Source organism: Sciurus carolinensis, chromosome 8 (genome assembly GCF_902686445.1).
Source record: "Sciurus carolinensis chromosome 8, mSciCar1.2, whole genome shotgun sequence".
Taxonomy (NCBI): Eukaryota; Metazoa; Chordata; class Mammalia; order Rodentia; family Sciuridae; genus Sciurus; species Sciurus carolinensis.
In genome coordinates this window covers 24,737,903-24,765,583 of record NC_062220.1, presented here as the reverse complement: position 1 = coordinate 24,765,583, position 27,681 = coordinate 24,737,903, and the positions used below count along the sequence as shown (strand labels likewise).

Below are 27,681 nucleotides of genomic sequence, written 5' to 3'. Positions count from 1 at the left end.
CCTTTGTGCAGCACCCCCAGCCCTAGGACTACATCATTGTTTTCATTTTCTCCTCAGACCTCCCTGAATCATTCTTGTGAGAGCTCATCCAAGTTTGTGAACTGAATTAAACTTCAGGTTTTTGTTAGAAGAACTGGGCAGGAATATGAGCATACGGATTCATTCTTAATGAAGAATCCACCAGGCAAGGAAATGAACAACTATGTGTGTCCTGAATTGACCAGCTTCTCCTGCCCAAAGCAGGGAGGATTGTTTTGCCAGTCTTCCCGTGGTGTCAGGGAATGGGAATTGAGGTCTCAAAGTTCCAGTTTGGGCAAGTCTTAATAAAAAGGAAAAAATATCACAAAAGAAAGAACTAAGGTCCTTGGACTTAGTGCCAGCCTCCTTCAAAGAGAAGTGTTCTCTCCCTGTAGAATCCATGTGATGAAAGTTCTTCAAATCCCAATTAGAATTCTGAGCAGTAATATAGATATAGACTACTCTTTTTAAGCCAGGACCACCTACTCCCCAACCCCACAAAATATAAATGTAAGGTATATCAAACCAACTAGTTTTAGATCACAGTGTTCTTCTTTGTAGGGTAAAAAGGGAAACAATTGAGGCTACAGTATATAAAATGTAATGGTAATTTAAGGTGAGAGAGTAACAGACATAATCAGACCAGTTGTGTGTGTTTTGGAGTAGTCATTCTCGAACTTTTTGGTCTCAGGTTTCCTTTATACTCTAAAACTGAGGATCCCAAAGAGCTTTTGTCTATGTGGATTATATCTATAAATATTTACTATGTTAGGAACTAAACCTAAAAATAAAAAATAACTGATTGGTTGATTTTAAATAACTAAACAATGTATTATTTAATAAACTTAGCAAATGAAGAATATTAACTTAAAAAATAAAAAAAACTCAAAGACTATGAACTTACTGAAAATAAGCCCCATTACTTGTTAACATAAATAACATTTTATGTTAACATTAACATAAAATATATATATTTTATGATATATATTGATATATATTGCCATATATCATGTACCCTCTGAAAAACTCCACGGTATACTCCTGTGATAATGAGAGTAAAAAAGGCAGATGTCTTAGTACTATAGGTTGAATATTCATTATCAGGAATGCTTGGGACTAGAATTGGATTTTGGAGTTTTTCTGATTTTGCAATATTTGTATCTGTATCTAATGATGAGATACAAGACGAAAAAGTGATGAGGCCTAAGACGAAAAAACAAAATTTATTCCTTTTTCATACACACCTTATATACATAACCTATAAGTTGATATGGTATTTTAAATAATTTTGTATATGAAACAAAGTTTCACAGTGTGAAAATTTTCATTTTTGGTGTCAAGTCAGTGCTGAAAAAGTTTCAGATTTTGGATTTTTGGATAAGGAATGTTCAGTTTGTCTCATGAAAGAACTATGCTCTCAAGCACCCCCCTGAAAGGATACTCCAGTGGTTTTTGGACCACATTTTGAGACTAGTATTCCCAAACTATTTGTATGTGGGAAAAGAGAAAAGCAAGAGTTGTCACCATTCTGTACAGCACATTTTTCCATGTGTTTAATCAGTACAGGCTGTTTAACCTAATTAGGCAGTATAACATCCAGACTCCAGAATTAAAGTGGGTGGTTTAGTTGAAATTTCCAAGCACTGAAGTGGGAGTTAGTTCTGGTACATGTGCTTTTTAAAAGTAGTTGCTGTTCAGTGTTTTTGTAGGCCATTGCTAACCTGTGGGAGAGGAAAATTGAGCCAGATCCCTAAGAAGAATCAAGGAATTAGAGACATAAATGACCTTTGAAGATAATTGAGTCAAAAAATTGAGACTTTGAGAGATCATCCCATCTAACTCCTAAACTTTGTAACAATTATAACTAGTACTTGTAAAGCATAGGTTTACATAGTCTTTATGTCTCTCTTTCTCTCTTACTCTTGTTGTTTTGACCTTTACTGTTTATTTTTAAGTTTTTTTTAATAGTAGAAATTGTCAGCTGTGTACCCCATTACCCATCTTCAGCAATTGTGAATTCATGGCTACTTGTTTTATGTATACTACCCATACTACCCCATTCACTAGGTTATTGGATATAAATTCAAGAATTTTATAATGTCATCTAAAAACACCACCAAATATGGCTAAAAGATGAGGATTTAAAATAGCCTCAATTCCATTATTACACTAAAAAATTAACGATAATTCTTTAATAATATAAAAAACTCAATGTTCACATTCTCCTGATTGTGTCATTCATAAATTTATTTTTCTCAGTGTGTTTGAGTCAGGATGCAAGTAAATTTCATACAGAGAAGTTGATTGATTTGTCTCTTAACATTTTCTATCCACCCACCCCCATTTCTGTCTTCCTCTATGCCCTACCCTTTCTCCCTGTCTCTCTCATACAGTTATTTATTTATTTTGGGGTGTGTGTGTGTGGTAGTGGGGATTAAACCCAAGGGCACTCTGCCTCTGATCACAATCACATCCCCAGTCCTTTTGTTGTTTTATTTTGAGATAGGGTTTCCACCAGGTTGCCCAGACTGGTTTTGAACTTGTAATCCTGCCTCAGCCTCCCAAATTGCTGGGATTACAGGTGTGGAAGACCATGCCTGGCATTTTGTACAATTTTTGTCATACGAATTATCATTTGCCTGGTAGTTTCCTGGAGTTTGAATTTTACTGGTTTCTCCATAGTGGTTTTTTTTTTTTTTAATTTTTAATTTCTATTTTCTGGCATTAGAAATTGAACCCAGGGCTGGGGAGATAGCTCAGCTGGTAGAGTGCTTGCCTTGCAAGCACAAGGCCCTGAGTTCGATCCCCAGTACCACAAAAAAAAAAAAAAAAAAAAAAAAAAAATTGAACCCAGTGCCTTGCACATACTAGGCAAGTGCTTTACCACTGAGCTACATTTCCAGCCCCTCCATAGTATTTTTTTTTTTAAATCCTCTTTTGTCCTCTGCATTTCCTGTAAGTTGGTACTTATATTTAGAAGTTTGCTCAGATTTCTCATGAGTGGTTTCTTCCATTAGGAGGTACATAATATCTGCTTGTCTGCCTTTTTGTGATGAGTAGCTATTGATCTTTACTTACATCCATTAAATCATTAAAGACTACAAATGGTGAATATTCCAATTCTATCTTTCTTTCTTCATTTATTAGCTGGAATACTTCTTAAAGAGAAACTTCCCTTTATCTACTATTTGAATATCCAGAAGTATAGTTTGGATAGGAAAATCAGGATGAAACGTTCACTAGCATTCTCTAATGGTAACCAATTAGTGGTTGAGATTTGTTTGTTTCTTTGTTTTTTGGGGATAGGTATCATAATGAACTCCTAGATTTAAACATTTTGATTATGCATCAGTTCGCTGATATTATTTTTATAATTCTTTTCTAATAATTTTTACATATTTGTTTCTTCTAATAGACTAAGCTTGAAGATGAGGACATTTCTTAGTAAGCTTGAGTCTACCTAGCTCATGGCTTCCAATGAATGCTTGTTGACTGAATTAACTGATATTCTGAGCAGCATTTTAAAATGTAAGTTCATTTTGGAGGCATAACAAAGGAACACTGTTAAGGATGACTTTACTTCCTTGTTCTGAAAAAAAGCAATGAAACAGTGAAAAACATCCTGCGTGACTATAAATGAAAAAGGTACTTTTAAAAAAAATGAATGTTAGCCTGTAATCCCAGCGATTCAGGAGGGTTGGCATAGGAGGATAGCAAGTTCTAGGCCAGCTTTGGCAACTTATCAAGACCCTGTCTCAAATATCATAAGGGGCTAGGGATGTAGTTCAGTGGGAGAGTGCCCCTGGGGTTTAATCCCCAGTACTGGGGCAGGGGGAGAAGAATGAATATTAACTGGGAATGGTGGGACACACCTGTAATCCCAGCTATTCAGGAGGCTAATGTGGGAAGATGACTTGAGGTGAGGATTCAACACCAGTCTGGGCAACAGACCAATGCCCTGTCTTAAAAAAAAAAAAAAAAAAAGGTAAAATTTATTGCTGCTTATAAACAGACATGAAGATTTTCCCAGTGGATCTTTCATTATGTTTTTGTCCAGTAAAGTAAATCAGAGTCCTTGCTTTTATTTCTCTTGCTGTAAGATAAAAGACACAAAACTTCCTTTTTCTTTTCTCAGTTTTTTTTCTCCCTGAATCTGAATGGCAAATAACATTCACATTTATGACACAAAATATTCCCCATTATTTTATACATTTATTTTATACCCTCCAAATTTTGCAGGGAAGTAAAGCAAAACTAATGTTAATTAACAATATGCGAGGCACTGTGATGAACACTTTGGCATGGATTATACAACTCATTTTTCTCACCACAGCCTTATGAATTAGATAGAGTTATTTATCATCATCTCCATGGTATAGATGAAATAATTAAGACACAGACATTAAGGGACTTTTCCAAGGTCACCTAACTTGCAAATATTAGAGCTAAGATTTAAATCATGCATTTGTTCTCCAGAGCTTATGCTGTTAAACTAACTATAATGACTTTACCATAGATTTTTTGGCAGGATATGATAGTGTTTTTTTAAAAGGATTTTACAATCATGCAAGTAATTTTTTTTTTTTTTTGGTGCTGGGGATCAAACCCAGGGCCTTGTGCTTACAAGGCAAGCACTCTTATCGACTGAGCTATCTCCCCAGCCCCCCATGCAAATAATATTTAGTGTCACAAAATCTGTTGTTTTATAGTGACAACCTGGCTTGTTTGTTTATTTAGTGTGGTGCTGAGGATCAAGCCCAGGCCCTTGCACATGTTAGGCCAGTACTCCACCACTGAACTACATTCCTAGTCCCTGAATATTTTTCCTAGGTCATCATTTCTTAGATAATAGTCAGGCAAACAAGTAGGAATTCTTGGAGAATAAGTTCTTATTATTATTTGTCTTAAAATAATTGAAACTCATAGAATTTATAAATCTATGTAAAAAAATTCTATGTAATTTCTTTGTAAAAAATTTGAAATTCATAGAATTTGTAAATCAAACATTTTTAGCTGGAATACTGCTTGTAACATTATAATTTGCTTACCATCATTTTCCCTTTGTTTTAAGTAATTGTAACTCATTTTGTGTGGTTATTAACAGGTCAAGAGTATTCTCATATGTGAGCCCTGAAGAGGCAATCATCCCGGTTTCTTTATCTGTCTTGCTTCCTTCATTATTATGAATTTATGCATGGATAGAGAGAAAATAACTCAAAGCACTATAATACTCAGTGATTGTAGTATATCTAATAGAGCCTTTGGTTGTCTAAAATTCCTTGTCATATGTCAGTCCTTACTCATTTAATAAAGCTGAATGTAACATTAGAACGAAAGTGACATTAATAAGGAAAACTTTGTCTCCAATTTAATTTATTCATAAAAGGGTGCTTTGATATAATTGGAAATATATTACTTAGGACACAGTTTTACAACTTGACTTCTAGATTGACAAATGTTACATTTTTTGTGTGTATATGGTGCTGGGTATTGAACGCAGGGCCTCATGCATGTTAGGCAAGCACTGTAGCACTGAACTACATCTCTGGTTCAAGAGAAACATTACTCTAAAAAAGCATATTTCTTTACCACTTTTCTTTAAATTGATAACAGCAATGAGATCTACAGCATTCTTTTCTTTGTATCTTTCAACCTTTAGCATTGGGGAGCTCAGTTTTTGTTTTTAGATACTAGAGATTAAACCCAAGGTTACTTTACCACTAAGCTATACCCCTATCCCTTTTTATTTTTGAAAGAGGGTCTCACTGAGTTGCTCATGGTCTTACTAAGGCTTGCCTTGGACTTGAAATCCTCCTGTTTCAGCCTGCCATGTCACTGGGATTACGGTATGTGCCATTGTGCCCATCTGGGAAGCTCAGTTTTAATGATTGAGGAAAAAGATTTTTAAAAACAGGAAACCAAGAAATAACAGTACTAAACTTTATTATAATAAGTAATATTTTGCTGGTATCTCAAAATTGAGAAGTTAAAAATACTCTTAAAGCACATACAAGTTATTTAAATATATCTACTCCTGCAACAAAGACTGGTCTGGATATTGCCTTGAAAATGTTCTAACACAAATCATGGATTAAGAATAACCACAGAATAAAATTAGATGGTCCAGCACACACACAAAACTTTTTTCAAACAGAAAACAAAACAGTAACTACAAGGGGGAAAAAAATTGTTTTTTGGGTAGTAGGAATTGAACCCAGGGGTACTTAACCTCTGAGCCACATCCCTAGTCCTTCTTAAATACTTTATTTAGGGACAAGGTCTCACTCGGTTGCTTAGGACCTTGCTAAATTGCTGAGGCCAGCTTTGAATTTGTGATCCTCCTGGCTCAATCTCTCAAGCCACTGGGATTATAGGCATGTGCCACCATGTCCAGCTACAAGGGTAAATTCTTATATGTCAGTTCTTGTTGAAATTATTTAAATATTTACAGCAATTATTTCTTAACTCTCTGTTGAAATACAGGTTGAGTGCCCCTTATTCAAAATGCTTAAGACTAGAAGTATATAAAATTTCTGAGTTTTTCAGATTTGGGAATATTTGTATAGAATTTACTGGTTGGGCATCTACTATACTTGGATTAGAAATGTCTCCCTAAGGCCTTATGCTAAATGTTTGGTATCCAGCCTGTGGTGTTATTTTGGGAGGTGATAGAACCTTTAAGCAATGGAACCTTCTTGGAGAAAATTAGGTCTTTGGGAAGAGTGCTCTTGAAGGGGATATTGATACCCTTGCCCTCTTCTGCTCTGCTTCTTGACTGCCATGGAATAGACAGCTTCCTCTGCTACATGCTTCCTCTATCATGTACCATGTTGCTGCAGGTCCAGAAGCAACAGGGCCAATTAACCATTGAGTGAAATGTCCAAAACTGAGTTAAAATAAACCTTTCTTCCTATAAAGTAGTTTATCTGTTATTTTGCTACAGTAACAGAAAACTGCCTAAAATAACATGCCTAATCTGAAAATTCCAGATCTGAAATGCTCCAGAATCTGAAACTTTGAGCATCATGTACATACTCATAAAGTTTTGGATCTCAGAGCATTTCCAATCTCAAATAATTCCAGAAAAGGAGTAATTTAGTTTAATTTTTATGTAGTATTTAGATTAAGTCTCAGATGTGATTTGTTCTAAACTAAATAATTTAGAGACTGTTCCATTTTAGGAATTTATGTCATGGTTAACATGATAAGTGAACACTTACTGGTTGTGAAAAATATCTTTCTCTTGTTTGGTAGTAATGGAGAAGGATAATTTAGATTAACACTCATAGTATCTCTCTTTGAATGGATCTAACTGGTCACTTTGTAACAAAAGTAATATTTTGGGGGGGGCGGTGCTGGGGATCGAACCCAGGGCCTTGTGCTTACAAGGCAAGCACTCTACCAACTGAGCTATCTCCCCAGCCCCTCAAAAATAATATTAATTCAACTCTTTTTTAGTGGGTACTGAATGGTATGTTCTACTTGGCCTTCAAATAGATGTTTAGTTGGTAGAACAATTACTTTGTGTGCCCATGATTGATGTTATTTATTTGGACACATTTGCTTTTTCCTATTTTTTTCTTAATTAGTTTCTCTGCATCTCTAAAAACTGCTCTTTAATCTGACTGCCAAAAAATCCCATATCTGAGGGGAATGCCAGGAAGGTGTCAGTGCTCCAATTTTCCGAATCCTCTTCCCTTAGTTTTTAGGGGTCACTGAAATATGATAAGTTATACTCTCCCGTGAGGCTGGTAATCTGTTCAGGACTGTTCCAGGGAAAAAACACTCAGGTGGTTTTTATGTGTTAGGCTTTTAATATATGTTAACTCATTTATTTCTTAGAATTCTGTGAGGTAAATGGTATATCAGTTTTACAGGAGAATATTGAGGCCAGTTATCATTTACCCTGTCCCTTAGCCTAAGCGGCAAGGACTCTGATTTGAAGCTATCTCAGTCTCTTAATTATCTTCTTTTTACTACACCACATGAATATATACCTACGTTACCACCATAGCTGTTCATCTGAGCAGACTATCTTTAGTTAGTGAATATTTCAGTAAGAGGGGGCAGATAATGGCATTAGTAGACATACTAAGGAGATCACACATTATAGGACTCTAAAATAACAATATAAATTAGTGTTTAGATCTGCTATGGATATGTTTGCCTTGGACAAATCATATATTTTCATTGTTATAGTTTCCAAGTCTGTAAAATGAAAATAGTATTTGTTCTGCATTCCTCAGTGTGTTTGTGTTTATTCATGTGAAATATTTGAAAATTGTAAAATTTACTAATGTAAAGTATTATGTATTGTGATTATGGAGAAGTTATGTGGCTTGGTGATTTGTTATTATTATTATTATTATTTTTTAACCAGGGAACAATTAGTTGATCTTGGCAGGAGGTTATTGGAACTCAAAGAAATAACATCTGTCAATCACAGTCATTTCTTGGAAGGAAGAATTGAAAAATGGCACAGCAGTTATTCTCCTTGACCTCTTTCTCTGAAAGGAAATTTGATTAGGCAAGCTGGTTTCATAATAGAGTAGAGCTTCTCTCTTCTCCCTGGGGAATTGAAGCTGAGCAGTCACACTTGTTCTATGAAGCCAGAGCAATCTGGTTTTAAAGAACTTAAATTCATTGGGATTAAGATTTTATGAGGGATGCTCATTGCAGAGCAGCAGCTTTAAAAAATGTTACATATGAGTCAGTCTGTCTCTCTAGATTGAGAACAGAACACTGCAACCAGTTTAAATTCAGGGAATAGTCCTCAACAGTTCCATAGTATCTTAAAGAGAAGCCTGGATTCTGAAGCTAAAGAATAGGCAGTAGGGGACATATTGTATAGACTAGACCTGAGTTCCCATTTAGGCATTATTTAGTATTTTTCCAGATCTTTGTTAGTGAGCTGACTGAAATGCTTTGTTCTTTAATATAGAAAAAGATAACTAAAGCTCAATATACAACACATAGTAGACATTCAATATGTGTATGGATATTTGATTAAAAAAAAGATTAGAGAATGTTGCATAATTATCGTCTTTAAGATGAAGGCAGTATGTAGCCAGATAAACTACTTGAAATGAGTTTCTGTAACTGCATGCATCCCTGGAGGGTTACTTAGTGCTCTGGTGGAACTCATATTGTCTCTAATTAGTTTGATCTTACTTAATCCTTTACTCTTCCAACAGTTGCTGGCTTTGCTGTGTGTGTGTGTGTGTGTGTGTGTGTGTGTGTGTGTGTATGAAGAATGAAAGCCACTTTTTTAAGTAATTTGGCAAAAGTCAGGATAAAAATAGATTAATTAGTTTCTATAAAAGTTGTCTACATTGTTACTGTTACCTTTGTTTACTAAATTGATTTTGGATAAATCAAATCCTAATTCTGCTTTAATACTGCCCTCCCCCACTATGTATTACTTAGAGCAACTAATTAGAGACTTTTGAAAATGTAGTTAGATAGGGATCATTTTTGGGAAATAATTCATGATTACTCCTATAATAGTTACTTGAAATTCTATAACTGTATTTACGAAAAAACAGATATTTGTTTGAGAGTAGAAATTCAAGAAAATGGTAATAGAAGAGAGACTGCATGAAGGGAGCCAAGGAGGAACCACTGTATCACTTAATACCCTTAATGTTCCATAAGCCACCAACTTTTCCTTCCAATTAAGTACCTTCTCAAAAAATTAGAAACATGAAGGGAAGAGAGACATATTTTTTTTGGGTGTCATATTGACTTTTATTGGAATTTTCTTTTCTTGGGTAGTGGGGATTTACCCCAAGTCAATTTACTATTAAGCTAAATCCCCAGCCCTTTTTTTAATTTTTAATTTTTAATTTTGAGACAGATTCTCATTGAGTTGCTTAGGGCCTTGCTAAGTTGCTGTAGCTGGTCTCTAACTTGTGATTCTCCTGCCTCAGCCTCTGAAGTTGCTGGGATTCAGGCATGTTCCCCTGTGCTTGGCTCATTGGATTTTAATATTTTGACTTCCTCTAGTAATCCATGTAATTGATAGTGGGCAAATTCCTGGGGTTTATTAGCATGGAAGTACTGGGATGCTTATCATTATATTTCACATAATCTGGAAGGTAGAATAAAAATTTCAGGACATTCTGATACCAAGTAGTTTAGAACAACATTCAAAATGGTTCCTGAAAAAGAGATAAAAACATATTTTCATATTAGACTAAACTTGCTAAATCCTTACCCTTGTCCAGTGAGTTAAAGTTTTTGGAGACATTAGTTTATGGTCTAAAATTCAGTCTATGTCAACCTTTCTGAAGTGGGTAGCAACTTGTTAAAACTTTGTGAGTGTGTGTGTGTGTGTGTGTGTGTGTGTGTATGTGTTCCACATGCCCACTTACTCACCTGCACTTGCCTTTTGTATCCGGAGCTCAAAATGTGACCATAAGTATGTTGGGAACATGAAAGGAAAAAGGATTGTAGAGATAGTAAAGGTGGGAAAAAAAGAGAGAGAGAGAGAGACAGAGAGACAGAGAGACAGAGAGACAGTAAAGATGGCTGTTTCCAAGAGAGGGAACTTCTGGAAGTTATCACTTTTCATTTATTCTTTTTTTTTTTCCCAATAAGTGTTAGCAGTTTTTATTTCAATTATTAAAAAAAAGTTCAAATACCAATAGAAGACTAGAAGACAACAAAAATAGTGACAATAATAGTATTAGTAAAAACAGTAGTTTTTTTTTTTTTTTTCCATCTGATTCTGTGATTTAATTTTATTTTTAAATAGGGCCAGAAGTGTAGCTCAGGTGTAGAGCACTTGCTTAGCATGCACAAGGCCCTGGGTTCAATCCCTTGTCTCATGAAAAAAATATTTTTCTATAATGAACATAATTGATTTTATGATCAGGAAAGAAAAGTCAATATTTTCTTTAAATCTGAAAATTTCTGTTAGTATTTCTAATATTTTATAGAAACATCTTTTGTTGACATTCTACTAATGATACCATGCAGTAGTGTCCCAATTTTTTCTTCTTGTGAAGACACTTTATATCTTTTTGACTTCCGAAATATTCGTTATTTCAGGAAGATTTTTCAGAGAATTCTCGTGACCTTCTACTTGAGATTTTAGATGTTTTTGATTTACTTCTATCCCTCTTTTATAAACAATTAAAATTGAAGAATCATCTGCTGAGATACCAAATGTTTTTAAAGCCTCTGAAATGTCATTTGGGGAAAGGTTGAAAATAATTTCAGTAGATAGAGTTCTTGTCTTCATTTTCCCCAGTTTGTAAAGGTGAACTGCTTTGCTTGCTGCCATAGGTATCTGAACAGGGTCAGCAATCACTGTAGGAGTTTTCAGTGCACCATAAGTCTTCCGTGGCCTTTTTAAAGTCTCCAGCACTTTTAAATCTTTAAATATTAGAAGGATCACCCTGCATTCAGAAAATATGTCCAACTGATGTGTTAACTGCATTTCATAAAGAGGATTGTACTGCACAAAGACGTCTGTCTGGTCCTGGTCCGCTCAGAAAGATCTCCTCCTCCTCACTTTCATTTATTCTAATAAACATTTTTCTAAGTGCATATGTTTCCTGGTAGCAAGGGTTGCCTGTGAGTCCTTTGCACTTAGTATGCTTTACTTTGAGATATGCTGCATTTTAGAACCTGACTGAATTGTGTATACCATGGAAATTAGATATACTGAGAAAAGTGTAGGGTGGACAGGCCCAAACAGAGGCACCTGTTGTGGACTTTCGACAACTGGCCAAGAGCACTGAGCTGTGTGTGCCTTGGTGACAGAAACCTCAGAAATTGAGAAAGGAAGTTGAGAATGCTTTTGCTGGAGACCTGATAGAAATAGCATCCTTCTACATACTGCTAGAAATTGTCATGTGGTTCTATACTAGAGGCCCAGAAGTTGGAAACATGTCCCCATCATTGACAGTATGTTAAAGAATTTTTTTTCTTGTTTTAAAATAGTTATATATTTACTTATTTTGAGAGTAGGTCTTGCTACATTGCTCAGGTTAGTCTCAAACTCCTGGGATCAAGTGATCCTCCTGCCTCACTCGGCCTTTTGAGTGGTGGGACTGCACTCCACTTTTGAGTTGTGTGCCACCACTTCTGATTTTGTTTATAAAATGAGAAATATCTTTGAGGAAGGTATTTTTATGACTAAAAGTATATGGTATTCAATAAGGTGGTTCAGACTATTATCACAGTCATTACTTACTGAATAGTCAGTTATTCCCAGCTTATATAATCAAAGCTAGAAAGTAGTAGAGAAGAAAGCCTGCAGTTTGATTTGATAGGAAAGATGCTAACCTCATGGAGAGAAAATAATTGGAAAATATTCTTGTTCTAATGGCAATGGAAGAAAAACCTTGCTTTATTTAGTTTAACATGTGCATTAGGGTCATATTTTTGTAGGGAATGAAGTATTCACCAATCAAGCCTATTTCAGGTTCCTTAGTGAAGTATGATTTAAGAAAAGCAAAGTATCCTGGGTTTATTTTTAAACTAGGGAGAAACAAATCACTTTGTCCTATCTAGTTAGCTAAATATTTCAAGGTAAGGATCTGAAGATTGGTTAAATTTTCACTAGTTATCACATTTTGCTGCTCTGGTTTGGTTAGAAACTGTCTCCACCTACTGGCCACAGTTCACTTGCTGTTTCTTGAGGATACCTGCTTTTTTGATTTGGTTTGCTTTCCTGTAATGTATGATAGTTATGGAAGTTACCTGGTAAGGTAGCAGTGAATAAATACTGTACCTCTATGTGTCCTTTCCTAAAATTGCTAAAAGAGCGTTGGAGAGTTATTGGTACAGTTGCCCTGGAATAATTGACGAAAGTCTGTGTAAGGGTGTCAAGAACTAAACCAAAAAGGTGAATTTCCGTAAGTGGTCCATTTGCAGTAGTACGTTCCGTATCTGCCATTCTATCAGGTGAATTAGTTTAATGTATGTATTAAACTGTTTAAGCTTTGTTACTTCTAATTGTCTAAGGTCTTTATTTCCCAGATCACTATTGTTCCAAGGTCTTATGCCCAGTTGGAAATAATTGTCATTGTCGTTACTAAATTATACAAAAAATTAGACTTTTTGGGAGTCAAGGATCAGCAAGTTTTTTTCTGCAGTGTCAATAAGTTATTAGATTTTCAGGCCATATTGTCTTTGTTGCAGCTGTTCAACTCAGCTTTTGTCACACAAAAGTAGCCATAGTCCATATGTAAATGGATAGGTGTTGTTGTGTTCCAAAAACAACCATTAGTTATGAAATCTGAAGTTTGAATTCAGTGTAATTTCTATGTACTGTGATATACTGTTCTTTAACATTTTTCAACTATTAAAAATGTAGGGGCTGGGAGATAGCTCAGTTGGTAGAGTGCTTGCCTTGCAAGCACAAGGCCCAGGGTTCCATCCCCAGCACCGCAAAAAAAAAAAAAAAAAATGTAGAAGCCTTTTTGGTTTACAAGCTATACAAAAATAGGCAGCTTGTCAAGTTTAGTCTGCAAGCCATAGTTGTTGACCCCTGGTTTATGTTCAGAAACATTTATAAGATCTGTTAATACATTCTCTTAGTACAGGTGAAAGTCTAGAAGAGGATTTTCCAACTTTTAGGAGTACTTCCATGACAAGAACTCTTCAGAAGAATTGTACCTGCTCACCACCATCAACAATCATATGGTATAGGGTTACAGAACTTTGTGTATGTGGTCCACACACGTGGGATCTGATTTGTAATGGTTTTATTGCATATCTACAGTGTAGATCATTTAAATACAAGACATGAGAATGACTTTTTACAAGGGTGTTTATGCACATAATTATACATAAAGGCAAAGATTATGGGATTATTTTAAAACAGAAGCCATCATTAAGGCTAAAGAAGTGTTTTCTATGGTGAGGGGCATGTGGTCTTGGTACGGGGCAGTATGGGTCATGGCACATGGGTAGGGTGAGGCAGATTGTTTATTACAGTTTCAGTGATGTCATTTGTGGTCATGTGATTCTCAGTCTATTCATTTTGGGAAATAACTATTTTAAAGCATTGGGTTAAAATATTGATGGTATGAAGGTAATTCTTTTTAGTTTGTCCCATACAAACACCTTCAACCCCCTTGATTTTTATCCTCTACTCATCCTCAGATTACTGGATGAATTTTGCATTCTGCCTTCTCTATTTCTGTCTATATGCCTTTATAACTGAATGCTATAAAGTTATGGCATTGCTGCTTCTCTATAGTCTTATTTGGGTTCTCATTTTAAGTTATCAAAATTTTTTACTTTAACTTGTTTAGTTTGGCTGCCATTTTCTTTAGGAGCTGTTAAAGACCTCCCCTTTCCTTCTGCCTCATCTCTGTCTTATTGTCAACATCTGATCTGGGCCACGAAAAAAGGTCAAGACTTCTGCTTATGAACTCTTTCACCTTCCTCCTTACTTTCTCATCACTTGTCTCTGTCCTAACTCATCCTTAACTTTTTTCTTCTTACCCCAGTGTACAAAGTTTGCTTTTCCAATTTCAAATAGTTATAATATCTAAATATATAGTTCTTTTTAAAAAATATTTTTGTAGTTGCTAATGTACCTTTTCTTTTGTATTCAGTGCTGAGAATTGAACCTAGTGCCTCGCATGTGCTAGGCAAGCACTCTGCCACTGAGCCACAACCCCAGCCCTATCTAAATATATAGTTCTTGATACCATGTCATCCATCTCTTCAGTGGCTTAGCATCATTTATATTTTTCATCCTCAATCTTTTCGACTCCATTGGCTCCTTTCCCATCTTTTCTTTTTTAAAAATTTTTTTAGTTGTAGATGACACAGTGCCTTTATTTTATCTGTTTATTTTATGTGGCACTGAGGATCTAACCCAGTGCCTCACACTTGCAAGGCAAACGCTCTACCACTGAGCCCCAATACCAGCCCCCCGTCTTTAAAAAAAAAAAAAAAAAAAAAAGATAAAACAAACTCCATAATTCCCTAGTCCTATCTATACATATTCTTTTGGATTTATTCTGTTTCCTATTCAATAATAGAGCATTTTTGTTTTCCTTTTCTCTGAAACTGTGTTTGCTAAGATCACCAAGAATGTCTTAACTGTCATTCATTCTCTTAGTGGAATCACCAGGGAGATTATTATAAAGTGACAGAAGAAGGCTGAGAATGGACCCCAGTGAATACCAATATTTAAGGGAATCAGTTAAGGAAAAGATAATGAAGGAAATTAGAAGCCAGAGTGGAAGGAAAAAAATCAGGAGAATGTGGTATTCCAGAAAGAAGAGAATTTTTAAGGAGGAGAAGAATTAAGAATTATAAATAAATTATAAATATATGTAAGTATGAACATAAGTAAATCTGTACTAAAAATAATTCACTGGATTTAGTAGCAAAGCAATTATTTCAAGGTTTTAATCAATAGTAAAGCCAGATTGTACTGGTTAGGAGATATTATTGGTAGGGAAGAAAGAAAGCAGGGTTAAAAAACTTCTGAAAATATTAACTATGAAGGATAAGAGAGGTAGAAATGCTAGAGAGGGATGCAGGACCTAGTGAGAATGCTTTTTATGTTTTATAGGTTTTGTTTTTTTCTGTTTTGTTTTTTTCTGTGCTGGGGTTGAACAGGGCCTTGTGTGTACTAGGCAGGTGCTCTGCTACTGAGCCATAGAGCTACATCCCCAGCCCAGTTTTCTGTGTTTTTAAATATGTGACAGACTTAAATATGTTTTGGTGCCTATAGGAAGGAGTATGGTGAGGAAGAAAGCATGGGTGGAAAGAGGGAATAAAAATGGGCTGAGGTACTTGGAAAATAAAGGAAGAAATATAATTAAAAGCATAAATAGATTATTTAGCCTTATTTACATATAAATAAAATATCTTACACAATTAGAGAATTATTAATATGGGGTGTCCCAGGGCTAGTCCTTGGATAAGCCCTCTCCTTTCTGTGCCTTGGTGACCTTACCTATGCTGTGTATGTGTATGTATTTGTGCTGGGGATTGAATCTAGGGCCTTGTGCTTGCTAGATATGCAGTCTACCACTGAGCTATACTCCCAGCTCCTTTATCCAGGACCCCTTTCTCTAATATCAATCCCTCAGCAAATCCTTTTGTATCTACTTTCAGTATGTTCATAATTTAACCTCTTCTCACCACTTTGGTTTAAGCCACACTGTCACGCCTTGCCTGGATTACAGTGAAGCTTCATAACTGGTCTCTCTTGCTCTTTTTATAGTCTCTCTTCATTATACAGCCACAGAGAGCTTGTTAAATCCTAAGTCAGATCATGTCACTATTGTGCTCAGAACCTAGGAGTGGCTATTCATTTTACTGGGAATAAAAGCCAAAGAGTTTTACCTATATAATACTATTGACCATCATGGGATAACCTGACCCTCCACCAACCCTTGCTTCTACACTCCTTATTCCTTATTTGACTTTTTCTTTTTTCTATAGCACTTACCCTCTAATAAGTAATTTATTACGTTCTTTATTATTGTCTGTCTCCTTCCTAGAATTTAAGTTCACAAGGGCAGTGATTTTTTTTTTTCTGCTATGACCCAGTCACCTAGAGAAGTGCCTAATACATGGTAAGAGCTTAGTGTGAAATTAATAAATGAGGACAGATAGACATATGTGAATTCATAGGTAGTTTGGATGAGAGGATTCAGAAATTGAGGAATTCCCATGTTATATTTTCTTTGTGTATGTGGTAATGGGGATTGAACCTAGGGATGCTGTACCACAGAGCTACATCCCCAGCCCTTTTTTATTTTTTTATTTTGAGACAGGGTCTTGTTAAGTTTTAAAGGCTGGCCTCAAACTTGCATCCTCATGCCTCAGCCTCTCAAATTGCTGGCATTACAGGTGTGCAGCACTGTGCCATGTTCTCATATTATTTTTTTATGTTCTTAAGAAATAAGGCATTAAAATTATATTTTGAGAGTTGTAGGAGAGATGATGGGATTTGGATTTATTTTTTGGGGGGTGGGGGACTGGGGAACAAACCCTGGGCCTTGCACATGCTAATAAGCATTTATTTTACCACTGAGCTACATCCCCACCCCAGGATTGAGATCTTGAAGGCAATTTTTTTTTTTTCACTTGAAATATTAGGGAATGGGAGAATGAGGACTTGGGCAGCGTAGATTTGTTGCATGTTGTTGAAGGCGATGAGTTTGTATGACACTAATCATTGTGGTTAAATGATTTACTTTAGAACTTAGCTCAGGTGCAGAAGCAGAGAAAGTTGACAGTGTTTTTTTTTTTGGTTTTTTTGGTTGTTGTTTGTTTTTGCCCTGTAGGTACAATGGAAGGTCAAGAGAGGCAAGGAGTTGGCAGCATACTGTTTGACGTATCAGTTATATGTACCTTGAATTTTGGCTAGCATGTGAAGGAAGTAACAAGCGAGACAAATAGTTTTGGAATAGTATAAAAGGAGCAAATTTCCAGAAGTATAACTGAGGTTTGGGGAATAAAAAAAATGTATACACATATTTTTATATACATATATATATATATATATATATATATATATACACACACACACACACACACACACATATATAATGGAAAAAAGAGTAGGATATTGACAAAAGGATTAGCAGTTGTCATCAAAGTTATTGATTTTTAAGGCATACTGCTTTTTTCCCCCCATTTTAATATTTCTTGAGATTGAGATGTCAATTTAGGTTAACACTTTTCTTATTGTTATGTGAATTAATGGTGAATCTCCCAATTGATGGTATCTTAAATACCATAAAACATGGTATTTGAATTTCAGGTTCCAGAAATATAGCAGTTATTGGTACTGACTGGGTTACCAGTGTGTGGTCATTGAAGTTAGTTGTAACTAAAAAGTAGAGGTGAAATAGGCACTGTGGCACACACCTGTAATCCCAGCAATTCAGGAGGCTGAGGCAGAAAGGTCACAAGTTAAAGCCAGCCTCAGCAATTTAGGGAGGCCCTAAGCAACTTAGTGAGACCCTGTCTCAAAATAAAAAATAAAAAGCCTGAGGATGTGGCTCAGTGATTAAGCATAGCTGGGTCCAGTCCCTGGTCCCAAAACAAAAAAAAAGTAGAGGTAAAATGTCTGATTAGTTACATTATGCCCATGGAGTTTGAAGACCCAGAGTTATGAGCTAATGGTAAAATTTTCAGCAACTGAGATGGAGTATCTAGAGGTAGCAGATGACTGTGTAGAAATAGATAAGAACAGCTTCCCCTTCAAGCCGTCCTTCCTTCAGGTATCAAATGCCACTTCCTCAGGAGCTCTTTCCCTATATCTCTTTCCCCTAAGTTAGTTTATTTTCTTACATTGTTTTATAATATTCAGCACTTTTTTTTTATATTTGTTAGGGTTTTCTTTTTGTACCAGGGATTGAACCCAGGAGTGCTTAAACACTGAGCCACATTCCCAGCCCTTTTTTAAAAAATCTTTATTTTGAGACAGGGTCTCACCAGGTTACTTACAGTCTCACTAAATTGCTGAGGCTGCCATCCTCCTGCCTCAGCCTCCTGAGGCACTGGGATTATAGGCGTGTGCCACCATGCCTGGCTTCTTTTGTTAATTTCTGGTTAACATTTTGTCATGTGGTTATATCATATCTCTCTTCCATCAAATAGTAAACTCATTGACTGTAGGAATTATGAGTTTTTATATAGTTTATAGTACATTTTTGTAATCTTATAACAAACTACCATAGAATGGGTGGCTAATAAACAAAAGAAGTTTATTTTTCATAGTTTTGAAGACTAGGAAAGCCACGATGAAGGAACCAAGATTTGATGACTGATGAGTACCTGTTACCTGGTTTTTAGCTGGTCAGAAAGGGTGAGGGAGCTCTTTGAAGTTTCTTTCATAAGGGTACTGATGTCATTCAACCCTCATGATCTAATATAATATCTCTAAGACCCCGCATTCAAATAGCATCACATTAGAGATTAGATTTCTCATGAATTTTTCGGGGGGAGTCACAAACTTTCAATCTATAGCCCAAGTTGTAGGTGCTTAGTTCATATTTGCTGTGACTAGATTAGGGATGTACCCTGGAATAGGGTTCTAAAAGCTACAGTGACAGTAATCAGGACATTTTACTAAATTTGACTCTATTTTGGTGGTTGGCGTATTTGTTTCTCTGAACCTATTCCGTGTGTTAGATTAGGATACTAGTACTTACCTGACAGGGCTATGATAACCAATAAATGAGGTTAAATATGGAAAGTATATTGAACTGTACTTGCCACACAGTTGGTGCTCAGTAAGCGATAGGCTGAAAAATAACCTTGTAAAAGCCTTTATGGCTCACCTGGACTTTTACAGCTTACTAATATTTTTGCTTTTGTCCCTCCTTCCTGTTCCTTTTTTGTATTTATGTTGAATATTTCTTCTAAAACACGGGTCATGTCATTTCCTTTTATCTATTCCTTTAACCTCTGCTCATTATTTATATGTTTGCATTCAGATTCCTTAGCTTAGGATTTAGGGTACTTCTGTGTCTAATACCTTGTTTTTTTTCCCCCAATTCCCTTTCCTATTCTGCCATTTCTCCCCTGCCCTGTCCATTATACTCCGAGGACATCATGTCACTTGTCTCCCAAGCATTCCACACACTTCAACATTCTTTGCCTTTGCTCTGGAATTCCTCTCTGACTGGAATGTCTTTCTCCTCCTTCTGGATTCCTATTCATTCTTAAAGTCGCCATCTTAACATATTTTCTTTTCTTTCTTTCTTTCTTTTTTGCCATACTAGGAATTGAACCCAGTGGTGCTCTGCCCTTAGCTATCACAGCCTGCCCGCCTGCCCGCCCTCCCTTCCTTCCTTCCTTCCTTCCCTCCTTCCTTCCTTCCTCCTTTCCTTCCTTCTTTCCTTCCTTCCTTTCTTTTTTATTTTTAAGACAGGGTCTTACCAAGTTGCTGAGGCTGGCCTGGAACTTTGGATCCTAGTGCCTTAGCCTCCTGAGTTGCTGGAATTACAGATAGCCACCACCACACCCAGTGCTACTTTGGTATATTTTTCTATTTTTGCATCATTACACTGTATTGTAAATATATATTTACACATATTTCTTCACACTAGACTGTGAGCTACTTGAGGGCAAAAGCTATATAATCTTTGTCTATAATAGTTGAATCTAGTGGGTATTTAATAAAAGTTTATTAAAGTTGGTTGTGGTGGTACACACCTATAATCCCAGCAACTCGGGGGGCTGAGGCAGAAAGTTCCCAAGTTCAAGGCCAGCCTTGGCAATTTAGTGAGACCTGGTTTCAAAATAAAATTTATAAAAAGGACTGGGGATGTAGCTCATAGGTAGAATACACTTGAGTTCAATTCCTAATATCAAAAAAATTTAAAAATAAAAAAAAATTAAAAGTTTAGTAAACTAAAGTGACTGTAGAGAGTATGTAGCCTATTTTGTTTTGCCTATAAAAGTTACTCAGAGGAGGAGATAGGTTTGAGTAAAGTTTGAATGAGGAAAAAGCTTAGGTAGATGATAAAGGGGGGAAAATCTGTCAGTTATGAAAATTATCTGTAAGTAATTTAAGTACTGATATCAGGCCAGAAAATGAATAATATTCATTTATCCGGGAAATTAGCATTAGGACATAATTCTACTCTTCTTTCAAAGGCTGGAGGGGAGATAGAAGAGGTCCGTCAGAGAAAAATAAATAAATAAACCCCAGAGGACAAGAGAGACTTGACAGTAATGACAGATAATACACTAGTTTGGGCTTGAAATGTGATCTGGCAGTCCAAGGAAAGCTAGTGCTATTCTAGGCAACTAACAGAGAAGAATTGTGCCACAGTGCAGGGAGTCGGCAAGAGCCACTGGGAGTATTACATTTAGCAGAGTGTCAGCATGATAGAAGCAGAAGGTGGTGAGCTCTGAGAGCAACTGAAGGGCTGCAAGGGATGTGTAGATGAATTTTGGAAAGGTTAGAAATTTAAGCGTGCAGGGTTGACTGAACTCTGGCAACTAGAAAGTCCACTCCCAAATATCTGAAGTGTCACATTAGAGCAAGAGAGGAATTATTCATCCTGGACTAAGGAACTTTGTAAGAGGGTGAAACTAAGGGCAGGTGAATGTATTCCCCTCTGAAAGGAATGCCCTGATGTCATTTGGGGTCATGGGTATTGCCTTCATACCTCAGGACTTTTTTATAGTGTGAAACTGTAAAGCCAAAATATAAGATTTAAGCAGCTCTTTCCCTGGAGAAATGGTTGAGAAATATTTTGGTCTTGTCAATAGCATTTTCTGTCATGAAAGGCAGGTTATGGAGAATTGGTTTAATATTATTAGAAGTGTATAAATAAATGAATTAAAAAATAAAATGAGGCTGTCTGTGACTAGATTAGGGATACACAAGAAGGCACATGATTCTTCAGGTTCTAAAGTAAAACCAGTAGTCGGGTTATTATAGGCTTTATGCATTCTCAGTTTGTTTCAGTAGTTTAGAAACTGTTAGATTTCATAAGACTATCCCTTTGGAACAGAATAATGGTTAGAAATAGGCCAGATGGAAACTTTTTTCTTTTTCTTATGGGTCCTATTGAAGGAATGTTGCCTTTCAGTGTTGCCAAATACGTTTTAATGTATTTGCGGGTCAAGATTTTCCTTGGTGATAGGGATGAAGAAACCTTGAGCTGATAACATATTTGTTCTTCAGGATGTTTTAAATGCCAGAGAGGGTGCTATTGCTTTTGTTGCTGGCCCAATTTCTGAGATATTTCTCAATTCAAGATAAATAGGTCAAGGAACAGTATGGCGATTCACTTAGAGACAACTCTGTTTCCTGAAGCAAATGTTCTTGAATTTTAAAGTGAAATAGCCAAAACAACCCATAGTATATTGAGATTAAACAACAAATCAACCAATAATTTTGGATGTCTTCCCTCATTTCTGGGCTTCATGGCTTCCAGTTGTTTGTCTATAGAAGCCTTAGTGCACCTTTAAAGATAATGTTGGGAACGAAGAATGTGAAGGCAGGTCCCATTTGAACAAGCACCTGAGTCTTTTCTCCCTGCATCAGTGTGGATCCTACAACAGGCAAATGTCAAGACAAACTTAGAGGTGCAAAATTTATTGGATGGAGAACCTTTGAACAACGAGGGGGAAGGGAACCAGAGGTAGGTAGGGAGTACTTTTAGAATTGATTTAAGTCTGTTTCCTGTAAAGGAAGAAGACAGGGAAGGAAAACTTACGTAGAAATGCCTCACACCGTAGCGAGTTGAGAAAATCTCAGCCAAGCAGATGTGGAATCTACAAACACAAGTTGCTGGGTATTAGAATCTTATAGGAAGCAGGAATGGGCAGGCACTTCCACCACTGCTAAACTCTTGCACTGACCGGGATCAGCTTCGGCAAAGAATGCTTTTGGTGTTCATGGGGGTGGACAGCTGAAGGCTGAACTATGCTCCTTACAATAGGTTTTCTTGAAGGAAATCTGAGTGACACATCATGATGCCTGCCTCACCTGCCAACAAGTTTATTCATTTTGTAACAAGATTCATAAAGTTTAATATATGCTGCCATGTAAATGTTTACAGTAGAATACAGTAGTCTCCTTTTATCTGTTCGGGATACATTTCAAGACTGTCAGTGGATGCCTGAAACTGTGGGTAGCCAGAATCCAGAGAGCACTATGTGTTTTCCTACACTTAGATACACAAATTTAAGGCCCTTTTCATCTTAACTAAGATATATCATACATTCTGGCCGTAAGTTTTTCAGTTTGAGGCATGACAGCAAAAATGGCACAATTTTTTTTCCTTGTTTATAACTTCATAGCTGGAAGATTGGTTTTCATGGTAGATCTTAGTAACTTCAGCTTATGATGTTTTTTTCTTTCCTTAAGTTGAGTACTTCTCACTTAAAGGAAGCATTTTATGACTTCTTTTTGACTTATCTGAATTTCCAGCATCCTACTCTTGCTTTATTATTGAGACCATTATTAAGTAAAGCAAAGTTTATTTGAACACACACACACACACACACACACACACACACACACACACACACTGTGACAGTTGGTTTGATAACCAAGAGAAATGGCTACTAAGTGCCATTACAGGTGGATGGAACATATAATGTGGATATGCTGGACAAAGGTATGTTTCACATTTTAGGTGGAATGGAACAGGACTGCATGAGGTATCATCACACCACTCAAAATGGTGTGCAGTTTAAAGCTATGAATTGTTTATTTATGGAATTTTCCATTTAATATTTTTGGATTATAGTTGGCCACAGGTAACTGAAACCATGGAAAGTGAAACTGGAAAATGGAGAATTTCTGTGATAAATATTAGGATAAATATAAGTAAAAGCAAAAATTCAAAGAACTTCCACTAGTTTCTCAGGGTAAACAAAAGTCTTCTGTCATTAAATTCTGAAAGATATTTCTCAAGAAGGATTTACATTGGAAGTATTGTGTGAAAGTGATTCATTGTCCACAGTATTCCTGCAGCAAATATGCTTCTTTTATTTTCTTATGACTTTTTATATAGTGTGTTTTGAGGAACCTAAGGGTTTAGCATAAAGTACAACTCATTGAAGATAATGTGAAAGCAAAGATTATATAGAGGAGTCACGTTGCTGATGATCTGTATTGTTGGAGCTAAGATTAGGACTCTGAATTCTCAAAGAAGGAAATATACTGAATAGATTTTAAGTTATTTTCTATTTTGAAACTGTCTTGCTAAGTTGCTGAGGGTCTCTTAACTTGCCAAGGCTGGCCTCAAATTTGCAGTCTTTCTGCCTCAACCTCTGAAGTCACTGGGAAAATCTCAGCCAAGCAGAGAGTACCCAGCCTGAACAGCATTTAAATAATCTTTTATAAACTTTTGATAAAAAGTTTGAAATAGCAAACTATTCAGAATTATATTTCTTAAAATAAAAAGACTAACAACAATCCCCAAAGTTTTGTAACATAAGATAAAGGTGGCATTTCAAATTGATGGTGGTGGGTGGGATGGTGTGAGAGAATGAATATCTAATAAGTGATGTCAAGAAATTCTGATATCTATGTAGGAAGTAAAGTTGTATTCATACCTTGCATTTTATGCCAGATGCACACAATACCTTCATATTTTTATTTTTATGTGGTGCTGAGAATTGAACCCAGTGCCTCACATGTGCTAGGCAAGCACTCTACCACTGAGCCACAACCCCAGCCCCTTTTTAAGTTTTTGATATGGTGAATATGATTGATTTTCATATCTCAGATCAATCTTGCATCATGGGATAAATCCCACTTGGTTGTGATGCATTATTTTCTTGTCTACCTTTGGAATAAATTTTCTAATCATTTGTTAAAAATTTGTACATCTTCCCAGCACCGAAAAAAAAAAAAAAAAAAGAAAAAGAATTTGCACATCTTTGTTGGGACAAACATTAGTTTGTGGATTTCTTCTCTTCCTACATTTGGTTTTGGTATCTGGGTAATGTAAACCTCATAGAATGATTTGGAAAGTATTTCTTTGATTCTCTGGAAGAGTTTGTATGAAGTTTGTATTATTTTTTTCTTTAAATATTTGGTGGAATTCACCAGTTAAGCCATTTGGGCCTTAATTTTTGTGTGGGGCAGAAGGTTTTTAACCTCAAACTCAAATTGTTTAGTGATTATAGGACTATTCCAATTTATTTATTTCTTTGTTTAATTAATTATTATTATTATTTTTTTTGTGTATGTGGTGCTGGGGATTGAACTCAGGGCTTTGTGTTTGTGAGGCAAGCACTCTACCAACTGAGCTATATCTCCAACTCCTCCAATTTATTTTTGAGTGAGCTCTGTGTCTTTTAAGGAAATTATTGAATTTATTGGCAAAAACTTCATATTTTTATTTTCCTTTTAATATGTGTAGATTGTAATAGTATTATGATTATTTCTGATATTGGTAATTTGGATCTTCTCTTTTGTTCTCCCGATTAGTCTGATTAAAAGTTTTTGTTTTCAGTGATTTTTTCCCCATTCCTTTCCTATTTTTAACTTTTAAAATTTCTTTCCTAATTTTTATTTTTTCCTTCTATTTACTCTTGTTTTTTTTATTGGCTTTTTCTTTTTCTAGTTTTTTAGGGTGGAAGCTGAATTTTTGTTTGAGACTTTTTAGGAGAACAGTCTCAAAAACAGTTAGTCCTATAAATTTCCCTCTTAAGTGCTGCTTTAGTAGCATCCCACAAATTTTTATATGCTGTTTTCAGTCTATTTAAAAGTTTCTGATGCCCTTTTTGTTTTTTCTTTTACTTGTGAGTTATTTTTGAAGTATTAAATTTTATTTTCAAATATTTGGTGATTTTTCCAGACATCTTTCTACTGTTTTCTAGTTTAATTCCTTGTGTTCAGAGAACATTTTTTATAGTATAACTTGAATTCTTTTAGATTCATTTAGAGTGGCCCAGAATGTTTTATTTTTTTCAATTTTCTGTTAGCCTTGGAAAGAATGTGCTTTTTGCTCTTATTGGATTGAGTGTTCTATAAATGTCACTTAGGTCAAATTGGGTTGATAGTTTTTGCATTAGTCAGACTTTTATCACTGTGATCAAAAACCTGACAAGAACAATTTAGAGAACGAAAAGTTTATTTGGGGCTCATGTTTTCAGAAGTTTGTAATGGTCAGCCAGATCCGTTGCTCAGGGCCCAAGATGTTTCAGAAGGGAATGGTGGAGAAAAACTGATGAGTTCATGGCAGCCAGGAAGCAGAGAGAGAAAGAGAGAGAAGAGAAGAGAGACAAAATATAATCCCCAAGGGGACACCCCAATGACCTACTTCCTTCATCCATGCCCCATCTGCCTACAGTTACCATCTAAAAATCCATTCAAATTACTAACCAATCAAGTGGATTAATCCACTGATTTGGTATAGCTTTTATAATCTAATTATTTTGCCTCCTTCATCTAATTGTTTCACCTGCATAGGCACATGACTTTTTCAGGGGATATCTCATATCCAAATCGTATCAGTTTTTTGTTCAAATTTTCTGTATCTTTTCTGATCCCTCTATTTGTTCTATCAATTAATAAGAGAAAGCTATTGGAAATCTATAGCCAGAATTTCAGATTTATCTGTTTCTCTTGGCAATTTTACCAGTGCTATGTCTATTTGATTAATTGACCCCTTTATGATTATAAAATGATATCCTTCATTGGTAATATTTTTTGTTCTGAAATATATATAATTTGATACATATATTTGATATTAGTGTGACCATTTTAGCTTGCTTTGATTAGTATTAGCATTGTATATCTTTTTCCATCTTTTTTTCTTTTTAGGTGCTGGTAATTGAATCCAGGGCCTCATGCCATACTAGGCAAGCACTCTATCAGTGAACCATATTCCCAACCCTTTTTTTTCCATTTTTTAAACATTTTTTTTGTCTTTATATTTAAAATGCATTTCATTTAGGTAGATATAGATTGTCTTTTAATGGTTTAGACCATTTACGTTCGATATGATTATTTGTATGAACAGGTGTAAATTACTATTTGTTTCTACTTGTTCTTCTTTTCTCCTTTTTTGTTTATTTTAGATTAATTAAGTATATTTTATTTATTCACTTTTATCTCCCTACTGACTTATTAGCTGTAACTTTCTTTTTTGCTTTTTAATGTTGGTGGTATTGGGGATTGAACCCAGGGCCTTATGCATGCTAGGCAAGCATTCTACTGAAAAGTCACATCCCTATCCCCTCCCCCCAAGTTTTAGCAACCATTGTCATATAATTTACTTCTTCCTATAATACCCTAGTACCTTATTGTTTTATTTCTTTTAATAAACTAAAATTAGAAAAAAAAGTCTTGTATTTTCCCACGTAGCTGCCATTTTTGGTGCTCATTGTTCTTTAGTGTAGATCGATCTTTCCATGTGGTAATATTTTCTTTGTGCCTGAACAACTTCCTTTAGCACTTTGTACTGCATGCTTGCTGTTCATGCTTTCTTTCAGTTTTTATACATTTAGAAAGATTTTATTTATTTATTTATTTTTTAAATGACATCTTCACTACATACACAATACTCAGTTAGTTTACAGGGGGTTTTTTTTGTTTGTTTCAGCACTTTTAAGACTTTCTCCACAGTCTTCTCACTTGCCTGGTTTTCCATGAGAAGTTTATTGTCATCCGTGCTTTTCTTCCTTTGTACATAAATCTATTTTCCCCCTTTGGTTGTTTTTTCAGTTTTATTCTTTATCATAATTTTTGAACAATTTAATTATGATGTTCCTTGGTAAGATTTAACCTCTTACACCTTCTGTGTTTGAGCTTTGTTGAGACTCTTGGATGAGTGAATTTATAGTTTTCATCAAATTTAGAAATATTTCAGTTATTCTGTTGTTTTCTCTACCCCTTTCCTCTCCTTTGGGGATTCCATTTATATGTACTCTAAATACTTGAAATTGCACTAAAACTCACTAATGTTCTGTTAGTTTTTTTTTTTTTTTTTTTTTTTTCTTTTTACTGTGCTGGGGATTGAACCAAGGGCCTTGTGCTTATGAGACAAGCACTCTACCAACTGAGCTATATCCCCAGCCTGTTAATTTTTTAAAGTCCTTTTTATCTACTTTATTTTTAGGTTTTGTTTTGTTTTGTTTCTGTAATGTTTAATTGCCTTTTACTCCTGGTAACATTTTTCTTTTTCCTGAAGAACTTCCTTTAATGATTTCTGGTAATACAGATTTGTTTATGATTTCTTTTTGAAG

The 27,681-nt window shown here is 35.5% G+C and overlaps 2 protein-coding genes across 4 annotated transcripts in view; one reads left to right on the top strand and one right to left on the bottom strand.

The window, feature by feature from the left end:
• The window catches only part of Ahcyl2 (adenosylhomocysteinase like 2), a 173,907-nt gene that overhangs the window by 49,877 nt on the left and 96,349 nt on the right, over positions 1–27,681 (top strand). The window lies entirely within an intron of this gene.
• On the bottom strand, positions 11,033–11,461 carry LOC124990411 (EKC/KEOPS complex subunit TPRKB-like). The gene has a single exon (XM_047560435.1). It carries the CDS (start codon positions 11,459–11,461, stop codon positions 11,033–11,035), a length of 429 nt encoding a protein of 142 aa, XP_047416391.1.